The sequence below is a fragment of the Tachypleus tridentatus genome, chromosome 7 (assembly GCF_004210375.1).
Source record: "Tachypleus tridentatus isolate NWPU-2018 chromosome 7, ASM421037v1, whole genome shotgun sequence".
In the NCBI taxonomy this organism is placed as follows: Eukaryota; Metazoa; Arthropoda; class Merostomata; order Xiphosura; family Limulidae; genus Tachypleus; species Tachypleus tridentatus.
The window spans coordinates 104,921,850-104,934,184 of NC_134831.1; the positions used below are offsets into that span (position 1 = coordinate 104,921,850).

The window sequence follows — 12,335 nt, forward strand, 5'->3', positions numbered from 1 at the left end:
ACTTTCATTGAACAAACTAAAGTAAGTTAGGACATTAAGCAGTCTAAATTTCATTGAACAAACTAAAGCAAGTTATGACATTAAAGAGTCTAACTTTCATTGAACAAACTAAAGTAAATTAGGACATTAAAGAGTCTAACTTTCATTGAACAAACTAAAGCAAGTTATGACATTAAAGAGTCTAACTTTCATTGAACAAACTAAAGTAAATTAGGACATTAAAGAGTCTAACTTTCATTGAAAAAACTGAAGTAAGTTATGACATTAAGGAGTCTAACTTTCATTGAACAAATTAAAGTAAATTAGGACATTAAAGAGTAATTTCATTGAACAAACTAAAGCAAGTTATGATATTAAAGAGTCTAACTTTCATTGAACAAACTAAAGGAAGTTATGACATTAAACAGTCTATCTTTCATTGAACAAACTAAAGCAAGTTAGAACATTAAATAGTCTAACATTCATTGAAGAAAGTAAAGTAAGTTAAAAAATTAAACAGACTAACTTTCATTGAAAGAAACTAAAACAAGTTAGGACATTAAAGAGTCTAACTTTCATTGAACAAACTGAAGTAAGTTATGACATTAAAGAGTCTAACTTTCATTGAACAAACTAAAGCAAGTTATGGCGTTAAAGAGTATAACTTTCATTGAACAAACTAAAAGCAAAGTTATGACGTTAAAAGAGTATAACTTTCATTGAACAAAACTAAAGAAAGTTATGACATTAAACAGTCTAACTTTCATTGAACAAACTAAAGCAAGTTATGACATTAAAGAGTCTAACTTTCATTGAACAAACTAAAGTAAGTTAGAACATTAAAGAGTCCAACTTTCATTGAACAAAGTAAAGCAAGTTATGACATTAAACAGTCTAACATTCATTGAACAAACTAAAGCAAGTTATGACATACAAGAGTCTAACTTTCATTGAAGAAACTAAAACAAGTTATGACATTAAAGTAGTCTAACTTTCATTGAACAAAGTAAAGCAAGTTAGGACATTAAACAGTCTAACTTTCATTGAACAAACTAAAGTAAGTTAGGACATTAAACAGTCTAACTTTCATTGAACAAACTAAAGTAAGTTAGAACATTAAAGAGTCTAACTTTCATTGAACAAAGTAAAGCAAGTTATGACATCAAACAGTCTAACTTTCATTGAACAAACTAAAGCAAGTTATGACATTAAAGAGTCTAACTTTCATTGAACAAATTAAAGTAAATTAGGACATTAAAGAGTCTAACTTTCATTGAACAAACTAAAGTAAGTTAAGACATTAAACAGTCTAACTTTCATTGAACAAACTAAAGCAAGTTATGACATTAAACAGTCTAACTTTCATTGAAAGAAACTAAAGTAAATTAGGAAATTAAAAAGTCTAACTTTCATTGAACAAACTAAAGTAAGTTAGAACATTAAATAGTCTAACTTTCATTGAACAAACTAAAGCAAGTTATGACATTAAATAGTCTAACTTTCATTGAACAAAGTAAAGCAAGTTATGATATTAAACAGTCTAACTTTGATTGAATAAACTAAAGTATGTTAGTACATTAAACAGTCTAACTTTCATTGAACAAACTAAAGTAAGTTAGAGACAATGAAAGAGTTGAACTTTCATTGAGCAAACTAGAGGTTAGTTAGAACATTAAAGAGTTTAACTTTCATTGAGCAAACTAGAGTAGTGAGATTACAAAAGAGTTTAACTTTCATTGAACAAAGTAAAGGAAGTTATGATATTAAAGAGTTTAACTTTTATTGAGCAAACTAAAATAAGTTAGAACATTAAACAGTCCAACTTTCATTGAACATAGTAAAGCAAGTTAGACATTAAAGAGTATATCTTTCATTGAACAAGTAAAGTAAGGTATGACATTAAAACGGTTTAAATTTCATTTGTACAAACTAAAGCAAGTTATGACATTAAAGTGTCTAACTTTTCATTGAACAAACTAAAGTAAATTAGGAGACATTAAAGAGTCTAACTATTTTTGAAAAACTAAAGCAAGTTATGACATTAAAGATTCAAACATTCATTGAACAAACTAAAGCAAGTTATGACATTAAAGAGTCTAACTTTCATTGAGCAAAGTAAAGTAAGTTACTACATTAAAGGTCTAACTTTCATTGAACAAACTAAGTAAGAAGTTAGAACATTAAACAGTCTAACTTTCGGTTAACAAACTAAAGTAAGTTAGGACATTACAAGTTAAAACGTTGTTTTATAATTAGGCGTCAAATATTTCTGTACCCGTGATTCACCGTGAACCTCCAGACCACCGTCCACCTGGAGAGACCCACGGCGTCGATGACGAGTCACTTTTACAGAATGCCATTCTCCTAAAATGACTGGATACGGAGAACTAGAGAGATAAAGAGAAACTGTAAACTCCAGAACAACACTGTTGTCCCATCGTCCATGCTTACTATTTGCTACAGTTATTATAATGTGCAGAGAACGAAACACGTGTATAGCAGACAGCTGTATAGTCTATTTGAACAGAATATATTGAATAATGACTTTATTATAAAATAAAATATACATTAAAATTATATTAATTATAGTCTCAATATAATTTAAGATTGAACATTAAACGTTCGATAAAAAATTGAAACAAGTGCTAAACCTAACCGACATTACTACGTTGATTCGTATACTGTGCGACGTAAGGAAGTGGGATACTTACGTAATAGTTACAACTCCTCTGCAGCATTGTGACGAAAGAAAAGTTAGATTTTATCAAATAATGACACTTGGTTGGGATTAACTGACTGTTACATTTAGGATATTATCAAATAATGACACTTGGTTGGGATTAGCTGACTGTTACAAAACATTTAGGATTTTATCAAATAATGACACTTGGTTGGGATTAGCTGACTGTTACAAAACATTTAGGATTTTATCAAATAACGGCACTTGGTTGGGATTAGCTGACTGTTACAAAACATTTAGGATTTTATCAAATAATGACACTTGGTTGGGATTAGCTGACTGTTACAAAACATTTAGGATATTATCAAATAATGACACTTGGTTGGGATTAGCTGACTGTTACAAAGCATTTAGGATTTTATCAAAAAAATAATGACACTTGGTTGGGATTAGCTGACTGTTACAAAACATTTAGGATTTTATCAAATAATACACTTAGTTGGGATTAGCTGACTGTTACAAAGCATTTAGGATTTTATCAAATAATGACACTTGGTTGGGATTAGCTGACTGTTACAAAACATTTAGGATTTTATCAAATAATAACACTTAGTTGGGATTAGCTGACTGTTACAAAACATTTAGGATTTTATCAAATAATGACACTTGGTTGGGATTAGCTGACTGTTACATTTAGGATTTTATCAAATAATGACACTTGGTTAGGATTAGCTGACTGTTACAAAACATTTAGGATTTTATCAAATAATGACACTTGGTTGGGATTAGCTGACTGTTACATTTAGGATTTTATCAAATAATGACACTTGGTTAGGATTAGCTGACTATTACAAAACATTTAGGATTTTATCAAATAATGACACTTAGTTGGGATTAGCTGACTGTTACAAAACAGTTAGGATATTATCAAATAATGACACTTGGTTGGGATTAGCTGACTGTTACAAAACATTTAGGATATTGTCAAATAATATATGGTGATAATTAGTTTTACTAAACACACACTGGCCTCTCCTACCAAATGTAATAAACACTTCTACTGATGACACACTGGCCTCTCCTACCAAATATAATAAACATTTCTACTGATGACACACTGGCCTCTCCTACCAAATGTAATACACATTTCTACTGATGACACACTGGCCCCTCCTACTAAATGTAATACACATTTCTACTGATGACACACTGGCCTCTCCTACCAAATGTAATAAACAGTTCTAGTGATGACACACTGGCCTCTCCTACCAAATGTAATAAACAGTTCTACTGATGACACACTGGTGACTCCTACCAAATGTGATAATTAGTTTAACTTACGACACACTGGCGACTCCACTTCCCAAGTCGAATCGAAGCTGGACATACCCATCAACTAAGTTTAGTGATACAAAGTCGCCACTTGGCGGGCTCTTCTGTCCGTTATACAAGAGCATTCCATCAAGTTTATAAGTTAAGAACCATACTTCGATTGTAAAGCCAGTCCAACGTTGGGTAATGTAGGTAATTGAAGGAAAGCCTCTCCATTAAACTCAGGAACTATAACTTCCTTAACATCTCTGTAGACTGAAAGACAAAAGAAGATTGAATAAAAGTATATAACAAGAAAACAGACCAAGATATGCAAGTTCCATTCTAGATAATCTCATATGAGGGGAAATGTGATGTTTATTAAATTTCTTACAATTATAACCTTATGATCTACATTTGGATTTAGAATAAAGTAATACATTAATTGTGGACACTCCCGAAAGAACAAATAAATTAGAAAAAAAAACTAAAAACAATAATAACAAATACACGTTCCTATATGACAACAAAATGCTTAGATTCAAATGGATCCTTTTTTGTTTGTTTGTGTGTGTAGCACTTTATTATTGTATAGCAACACCTACATGAACACCCCACTCCCCAACCAGCCAAAGGCTCAGCGTTCATTCCGAACGTTTATAATCCTAAAACCTAGGTTTCGATATCCGCTGTAGGCACAACAGCGTTAACCTATTGTGTATATTTTTGCTTCCAAACAAACAAACACATCTACCTAAACGCTGGCAACGGTGAATACAATACAATGCGTTCAGTGAACTCAAATTTTCAAATAGCTATGGCACAAGGTTATCAGAAACAGTTTTATCATAACAAATATCTTGTACAACTTCTTAAACTCACTTTCTTCGCAGCGAATACCTCGCCGTCCTTGTGGACACTTGCAGGAGAAACCTCCTTGTGGTAGTTCAGCGCAAGTAGCGCCCTGGGCGCAAGGGTTACTGGTGCAAGGGCTGAGAGAAACTTCACACTGTTCGCCTGGAAATTTTTCAAAAAATAAAAACTATCCATGATTCAGAAATAATTGTACAGTTCATGTGTTAACATCAAACAGTTGTACAGTTTAGGTGTTAACATCAAACACCAGTACAGTTCATGTGTTAACATCAAACAGTTGTACAGTTTGACTTTTAACATCAAACACTAGTACAGTTTAGGTGTTAACATCAAACACCAGTACAGTTTAGGTGTTAACATCAAACACCAGTACAGTTTAGGTGTTAACATCAAACAGTTGTACAGTTCATGTGTTAACATCAAACAGTTGTACAGTTCATGTGTTAACATCAAACAGTTGTACAGTTTAGGTGTTAACATCAAACAGTTGTACAGTTCACGTGTTAACATCAAATAATTGTACAGTTCATGTGTTAACATCAAACAGTTGTACAGTTTAGGTGTTAACATCAAACAGTTGTACAGTTCATGTGTTAACATCAAAGAGTTGTACAGTTCATGTGTTAACATCAAACAGTTGTACAGTTTAGGTGTTAACATCAAACAGTTGTACAGTTCATGTGTTAACATCAAAGAGTTGTACAGTTCATGTGTTAACATCAAACAGTTGTACAGTTTAGGTGTTAACATCAAACAGTTGTACAGTTCATGTGTTAACATCAAACAGTTGTACAGTTCATGTGTTAACATCAAACAGTTGTACAGTTTAACTTTTAACATCAAACAGTTGTACAGTTTGACTTTTAACATCAAACACCAGTACAGTTTGACTTTTAACATCAAACACCAGTACAGTTCATGTGTTAACATCAAACAGTTGTACAGTTTGACTTTTAACATCAAACACCAGTACAGTTTAGGTGTTAACATCGAACAGTTGTACAGTTTGACTTTTAACATCAAACAGTTGTACAGTTTGACTTTTAACATCAAACACCAGTACAGTTTGACTTTAACATCAAACACCAGTACAGTTTAGGTGTTAACATCAAACACCAGTACAGTTCATGTGTTAACATCAAACAGTTGTACAGTTTGACTTTTAACATCAAACACCAGTACAGTTTAGGTGTTAACATCAAACAGTTGTACAGTTTGACTTTTAACATCAAACACCAGTACAGTTCATGTGTTAACATCAAACAGTTGTACAGTTTGACTTTTAACATCAAACACCAGTACAGTTTAGGTGTTAACATCAAACAGTTGTACAGTTTGACTTTTAACATCAAACACCAGTACAGTTCATGTGTTAACATCAAACAGTTGTACAGTTTGAATTTTAACATCAAACACCAGTACAGTTTAGGTGTTAACATCAAACAGTTGTACAGTTTGACTTTTAACATCAAACACCAGTACAGTTTAGGTGTTAACATCAAACAGTTGTACAGTTTGACTTTTAACATCAAACACCAGTACAGTTTAGGTGTTAACATCAAACACCAGTACAGTTTGACTTTTAACATCAAACACCAGTACAGTTTGACTTTTAACATCAAACAGTTGTACAGTTTGACTTTTAACATCAAACACCAGTACAGTTTAGGTGTTAACATCAAACACCAGTACAGTTTGACTTTTAACATCAAACACCAGTACAGTTTGACTTTTAACATCAAACACCAGTACAGTTCATGTGTTAACATCAAACAGTTGTACAGTTTGACTTTTAACATCAAACACAAGTACAGTTTAGGTGTTAACATTAAATAGTTGTACAGTTTGACTTTTAACATCAAACACAAGTACAGTTTAGGTGTTAACATTAAATAGTTGTACAGTTTGACTTTTAACATCAAACACAAGTACAGTTTAGGTGTTAACATTAAATAGTTGAACAGTAATTTAATAGAAATCGTAAATATTATATAATGCATATATTATCTATTTAGTTCTTCTAATTAGTAGCATGTTTACTTCTTACCAGAGTAGCCCTGAGGACAAGAGCATCTGTAACTATCTTCACTGGCAGCCGTACACGTACCACCATTTTGACAAGGCATACTGTTACAATGGTTGTCAGAACAATTTCCTATAAAACGAAATAAACTAGCTAAATACATCTGTAGTTTTTGTGTACAGAAAGAGATATTTATTAATATTTTATAAAAAGATTGTGGAAACGCAGGTCGAGGCATTTTCTTGTATGATGTCTTTCAGAACGGCTACTATGGATATTAACATTTATTGAAACAACGTTTCGACCTTCCTAGGTCATTTCAAGTTAACAAAGAGAGTTTGCAAACCTGTCGTTCTGAGATACATTTTATTTCAAGTGGGTTTCTCGTCATCAAGAACGTATAATGTCATATTAACTCTAGGAAATTTGGGTTGGAAGTAACAACACCAAATTATCGTGTACAAAATAGGCTAAGCATGAGCTAAGCCTACTTTATGCTTATTAAAATGCTTGATATGTTCTCTCTATTGATCAGTGTTTTTTTTCAGGAATTGGATTTCGAAACAATAAAGAGTCATAATTACTACACAAACAAACAAGCAGTCTTGGGTGATGCTTCACAAAAGGAAGCTACGCAGTTCAGAGTGTCAACACCTATTTAAAACACTTTGTCAACTTCACTGAGTCTAATACTAAAATCAATAAATCGCATAAAAGACCTTGCTTTTAAAATATAAAGCGCCCTCTTTGTGTTTTAAGTATAATTGAATTTCGATGATAATTAAATAAGCAACAAAAAGTTATTGATAAATTCTGCAACTCAAAATGGACCAACGACATTTTCTTACACTTTATCAAAACCTCGCATCTAATAAACTACACGATAAAATTCAAGTTTATTTTTTGGAAATCAAATTACCACAAAGAGGCGCATATTATATTTATAACAATACACTTTAGAATAGGTGAAATGTGTATACAAAATGTTTGTTTTTAAATTGGTAATATTGTCGTCTTCATAAAGTACAGAAAGCAACAAGTGAAATATACTGATTGTATTTTCACACTACAAAGAACACTAAATAAAATCGAGATCTGTTTAACATGTAAATATTTTTACATGTTCTTGAAAGAGAATTATTTAGTTTAACAGTTTACTTTTGTAGTAACAAAAGTAATATATTTGCTAATCCAGCTGCAATAGACTAGTGTTGCGGGATCCACGTTTCATCAGAAAATATCCAATAGTTTAGTTGCAAACGACTGTTCGGGTTATTTTACTCAATATTAGTACCTAGTTGCAAAATTAGTCTAGTTAGATGCTAGTAAAAGGCCACGTGTAAAAGATGATGTTGGAACTTTGGACCTACTGGTTAGCTGAAATCGATGTAAATACAATATTTCACTTACAATAAAACTCTGTTATTGTTTTAGAAAAGTTAAGAAAATACGAAACGTAAAATATTTTACTTCGTTTGGCACACCTGAAGTTAAAACTTTGAAGCTAAATTTTTTGATTTCACGTCTAAGATACATACATTGTCTGATTAAGAAAATTAACATTTCTTTTATGCAATTTGATTTCAAAGTCCTCATATATATATATATATTTGATATTTTAAAGATTCATATCCTTGTCAAATTAATTTATAATTTCATAATTATTATTAAAAATTTTCCAGAATAAGTTAGGTGCATGACTCATATCTTTGTAATTTATAGTATTTCATATCACATGTTTCAACCTCATGACTGGATATTTCTTATTGAGGACTGTCAAGGTAAAACTGTTATATAAATCACTGTATATTGGATAAGCCCATCTTCACTGAAAGAAACCTTTCTAGAGAGTTGCCAAAATAAACCCTGTTAGCTGCAGAGAAGTCCTTCTGTATTGTATCAACATACACACTGTTAGCTTCAGTGAAGTCTTTCTATGTTATTGTCAAGATAAATCCTGTTAGCTTCAGCAAAGTCCTTCTGTATTGTTGTCAAGATAGATCCTGTTAGCTACAGTAAAGTCCTTCGGTATTTTTGTCAAGATAAATCATGTTAGTTACAGTAAAGTCCTTCCTTATTTTTGTCAAGATAAATCTTGTTAGCAATTGTGAAGTCCTTCAGTATTGTTGGGATGATAAATCCTGTTAGCAACAGTAAAGTCGTTGTGTACTCTTGTCAAGATAAATCCTGTAAGCTACAGTAATGTCCTTCTGTATTTTTATAAAGATAAATCTTGTTAGCAACAGTAACATCCTTCTGTATTTTTGTCAAGATAAATGCTATTAGTTACAGTAAAGTCCTTTGGTATTTTTCTCAAGATAAATCCTGTAAGCTGCAGTGATATCTTTATATGATATTGTCAAGATAAATCCTGTTAGCTACAGTAAAGTCCTTTGGTATTTTTCTCAAGATAAATCCTGTTAGCTGCAGTGATATCTTTCTATGTTATTGTCAAGATAAATCCTGTTAGTTACAGTAAAGTCCTTCATTATTTTTGTCAAGATAAATCTTGTCAGCTACAGTAAAGTCATTCTCTATTTTTGTCAAGATAAATCCTGTTAGCAACAGTAAAGTCGTTGTGTACTGTTGTCAAGATAAATCCTGCTAGCTACAGTAAAGTCCTTCTGTATTTTTGTGAAGATAAATCTTGTTAGCTGCAGTAAAGTCCTTCAGTATTGTTGTGAAAATAAATCCCATTTGTTACAGTAAAGTCTTTCTATGTTGCTGAAAAACAAAATCCTGTTAGCTACAGTAAAGTCTTTCTATGTTGCTGAAAAAACAAAATCCTGTTAGCTACAGTAAAGTCCTTTTGTATTTTTCTCAAGATAAATCCTGTTAGCTTGAGTGAAGTCCTTCTGCATTGTTGTCAAGATACATCCTGTTAACTTCAGTAAAGATCTTTTGTATTTTTGTCAAGATTAATCCTGTTAGCTACAGTAATGTCCATCTGTACTCTTGTCAAGATAAACCTGTTAGCTACAGTAAAGTCCTTCGGTATTTTTGTCAAGATAAACCTGTTAGCTGCAGTGAAGTCTTTCTATGTTATTGTCAAAATAAATCTTGTTAGCTTTAGTAAAGTATTTCCGTATTGTTGTTAAGATAAATACTGTTAGCAACAGTAAAGTCCTTCTTTACTGCTGTCAAGAGAAATCCCATTAGTGAGAGTAAAGTCTTTCTATGTTGTTCACAAGCTAAATCCTGTTAGGTATAGTGAAGTCCTTCAGTATTGTTGTGAAAATAAATCCTATTTGTTACAGTAAAGTCATTCTATGTTGCTGAAAAACAAAATCCTGTTAGCTCCAGTAACGTCCTTTTGTATTTTTGTCCACACACACCGTGTTAGCTGCAGTAAAGTACTTCTGTATTTTTGTCAAGATAAATCCTGTTAGTTACAGTAAAGACCTTCATTATTTTTGTCAATATAAATCTTGTTAGCTATTGTGAAGTCCTTCAGTATTGTTGGGATGATAAATCCTGTCAGCTACAGTAAACTCGTTCTGTATTTTTGTCAAGATAAATCCTTTTAGCTACAGTAAAGTTCTTCTGTATTGTTGTGAAAATAAATCCCATTTGTTACAGTAAAGTCTTTCTATGTTGCTGAAAAACAAAATCCTGTTAGCTGCAGCAAAGTCTTTCTATGTTATTGAAAAACAAAATCCTGTTAGCTACAGTAAAGCCCTTTTGTATTTTTGTCAAGATAAATCCTGTTAGCTAGAGTAAAGTTCTTTTGTATTTTTGTCAAGATAAACCTGTTAGCTACAGTAAAGCCCATCTGTACTCTTGTCAAGATAAATCCTGTTAGCTACAGTAAAGTCCTTTGGTATTTTTGTCAAGATAAATCCTGTTAGCTGCAGTGAAGTCTTTCTATGTTATTGTCAAGATAAATCGTGTTAGTTACAATAAAGAGCTTCATTATTTTTCAATATAAATCTTGTTAGCTATTGTGAAGTCCTTGAGTATTGTTGGGATGATAAATCCTGTCAGCTGCAGTAAACTCGTTCTGTATTTTTGTCAAGATAAATCCTGTTAGGTACAGTAAAGTTCGTCTGTATTGTTGTCAAGAGAAATCTTATTAGTTGCAGTGATATCTTTCTATGTTGTTGACAAGCTGCAGTAAAGTCCTTCAGTATTGTTGTCAAGATAAATTCTCTAAGGTACAGTAAAGTCATTCTCCATTTTTGTCAAGATAAATCCTGTTAGCAACAGTAAAGTCGTTGTGTACTGTTGTCAAGATAAATCCTCCTAGCTACAGTAAAGTCCTTCAGCATTGTTGTCAAAATAAATCCTGTTAGCTACAGTAAAGTCCTTCTGTATTGTTGTCAAGATAGATCCTGTTAGCTACAGTAAAGTCCTTCGGTATTTTTGTCAAGATAAATCATGTTAGTTACAGTAAAGTCCTTCCTTATTTTTGTCAAGATAAATCTTGTTAGTCACAGTAAAGTCGTTGTGTACTATTGTCAAGATAAATCCTCCTAGCTACAGTAAGGTCCTTCAGTATTGTTGTCAAAATAAATCCTGTTAGCTACAGTAAAGTCCTTCTGTACTCTTGTCAAGATAAATCCTGTTAGCTACAGTAAAGTCCTTTGGTATTTTTCTCAAGATAAATCCTGTAAGCTGCAGTGATATCTTTCTATGATATTGTCAAGATAAATCCTGTTAGCTACAGTAAAGTCCTTTGGTATTGTTCTCAAGATAAATCCTGTTAGCTGCAGTGATATCTTTCTATGTTATTGTCAAGATAAATCCTGTTAGTTACAGTAAAGTCCTTCATTATTTTTGTCAAGATAAATCTTGTCAGCTACAGTAAAGTCATTCTCTATTTTTGTCAAGATAAATCCTGTTAGCAACAGTAAAGTCGTTGTGTACTGTTGTCAAGATAAATCCTGCTAGCTACAGTAAAGTCCTTCTGTATTTTTGTGAAGATAAATCTTGTTAGCTGCAGTAAAGTCCTTCAGTATTGTTGTGAAAATAAATCCCATTTGTTACAGTAAAGTCTTTCTATGTTGCTGAAAAACAAAATCCTGTTAGCTACAGTAAAGTCCTTTTGTATTTTTCTCAAGATAAATCCTGTTAGCTTGAGTGAAGTCCTTCTGCATTGTTGTCAAGATACATCCTGTTAACTTCAGTAAAGATCTTTTGTATTTTTGTCAAGATTAATCCTGTTAGCTACATTAATGTCCATCTGTACTCTTGTCAAGATAAATCCTGTTAGCTACAGTAAAGTCCTTCGGTATTTTGTCAAGATAAACCTGTTAGCTGCAGTGAAGTCTTTCTATGTTATTGTCAAAATAAATCTTGTTAGCTTTAGTAAAGTATTTCCGTATTGTTGTTAAGATAAATACTGTTAGCAACAGTAAAGTCCTTCTTTACTGCTGTCAAGAGAAATCCCATTAGTGAGAGTAAAGTCTTTCTATGTTGTTCACAAGCTAAATCCTGTTAGGTATAGTGAAGTCCTTCAGTATTGTT

The 12,335-nt window shown here is 32.0% G+C and overlaps 1 protein-coding gene across 2 annotated transcripts in view; it reads right to left on the reverse strand.

The window, feature by feature from the left end:
- Positions 1-2,209: 2,209 nt before the first annotated feature.
- The window catches only part of LOC143256321 (agrin-like), a 355,513-nt gene continuing 345,387 nt past the window's right edge, over positions 2,210-12,335 (reverse strand). Inside the window, exons 21-24 of one of the 2 annotated variants that reach the window (XM_076513398.1) lie at positions 6,894-7,001; positions 4,853-4,987; positions 4,001-4,246; positions 2,210-2,366 (exon numbers count right to left, since the gene is read on the reverse strand). In XM_076513398.1, coding sequence (XP_076369513.1) covers positions 4,134-4,246; positions 4,853-4,987; positions 6,894-7,001 — 356 coding nt within the window. In that variant the 3' untranslated portion in view covers positions 2,210-2,366; positions 4,001-4,133. The remainder of the gene's footprint in view (positions 2,367-4,000; positions 4,247-4,852; positions 4,988-6,893; positions 7,002-12,335) is intronic. The other variant, XM_076513397.1, reaches the window with a different exon arrangement.